Genomic DNA, 417 nt, shown 5'->3' with positions numbered 1-417 from the left:
CCTGGAAACCGTGGTGGGTTGAAAGGGGGAGGTCACAGGTGGGCTTTCCATCTCTTCTCCCCACCTGGGTCCTGTCCAGAAATTGCAGCTGAAGCGGAGGTGGATGGAGCCCGGTTCCTCTCTTGGAGTGGGGAGGAGATGTGGGTGCAATGCCACCACGCCCCCACCAAGCCATCATTCCTCCCAAGACGGGGTGGCGGGGGGGTTCAGAGGCACTTTCCAGCTGCCTCCTCACCCTCGTACCCCTGGTCCAGGCGGAGAGAAACCTTCTCCTGGAGGAGAAGGTGAAGACTCTCCAGCAGGAGAACGAGGACCTGCAAGTTCGCACTCAGAACCACTTGGTCATGGCGAGGTAAGTGCTGGTCCCAGGGGTGGCATCTCCAATGGGGGGGAGAGGTGGCAGCAGTGGCGGGGGGG

The 417-nt window shown here is 61.9% G+C and overlaps 1 protein-coding gene across 1 annotated transcript in view; it reads left to right on the top strand.

Moving 5' to 3' along the window:
* The window catches only part of CCDC69 (coiled-coil domain containing 69), a 7,159-nt gene that overhangs the window by 5,539 nt on the left and 1,203 nt on the right, over nucleotides 1-417 (top strand). Inside the window, exons 7-8 of the mRNA XM_009892636.1 lie at nucleotides 1-13; nucleotides 255-352. The exon at nucleotides 1-13 is cut by the window's left edge and continues 107 nt beyond it. Coding sequence (XP_009890938.1) covers nucleotides 1-13; nucleotides 255-352 — 111 coding nt within the window. The remainder of the gene's footprint in view (nucleotides 14-254; nucleotides 353-417) is intronic.

The sequence above is a fragment of the Charadrius vociferus genome, unplaced genomic scaffold (assembly GCF_000708025.1).
Source record: "Charadrius vociferus isolate BGI_N301 unplaced genomic scaffold, ASM70802v2 scaffold529, whole genome shotgun sequence".
NCBI lineage: Eukaryota > Metazoa > Chordata > Aves > Charadriiformes > Charadriidae > Charadrius > Charadrius vociferus.
The sequence above is the reverse complement of the archived record's forward strand: the minus strand, read 5'-3'. Positions and strand labels throughout refer to the sequence as shown.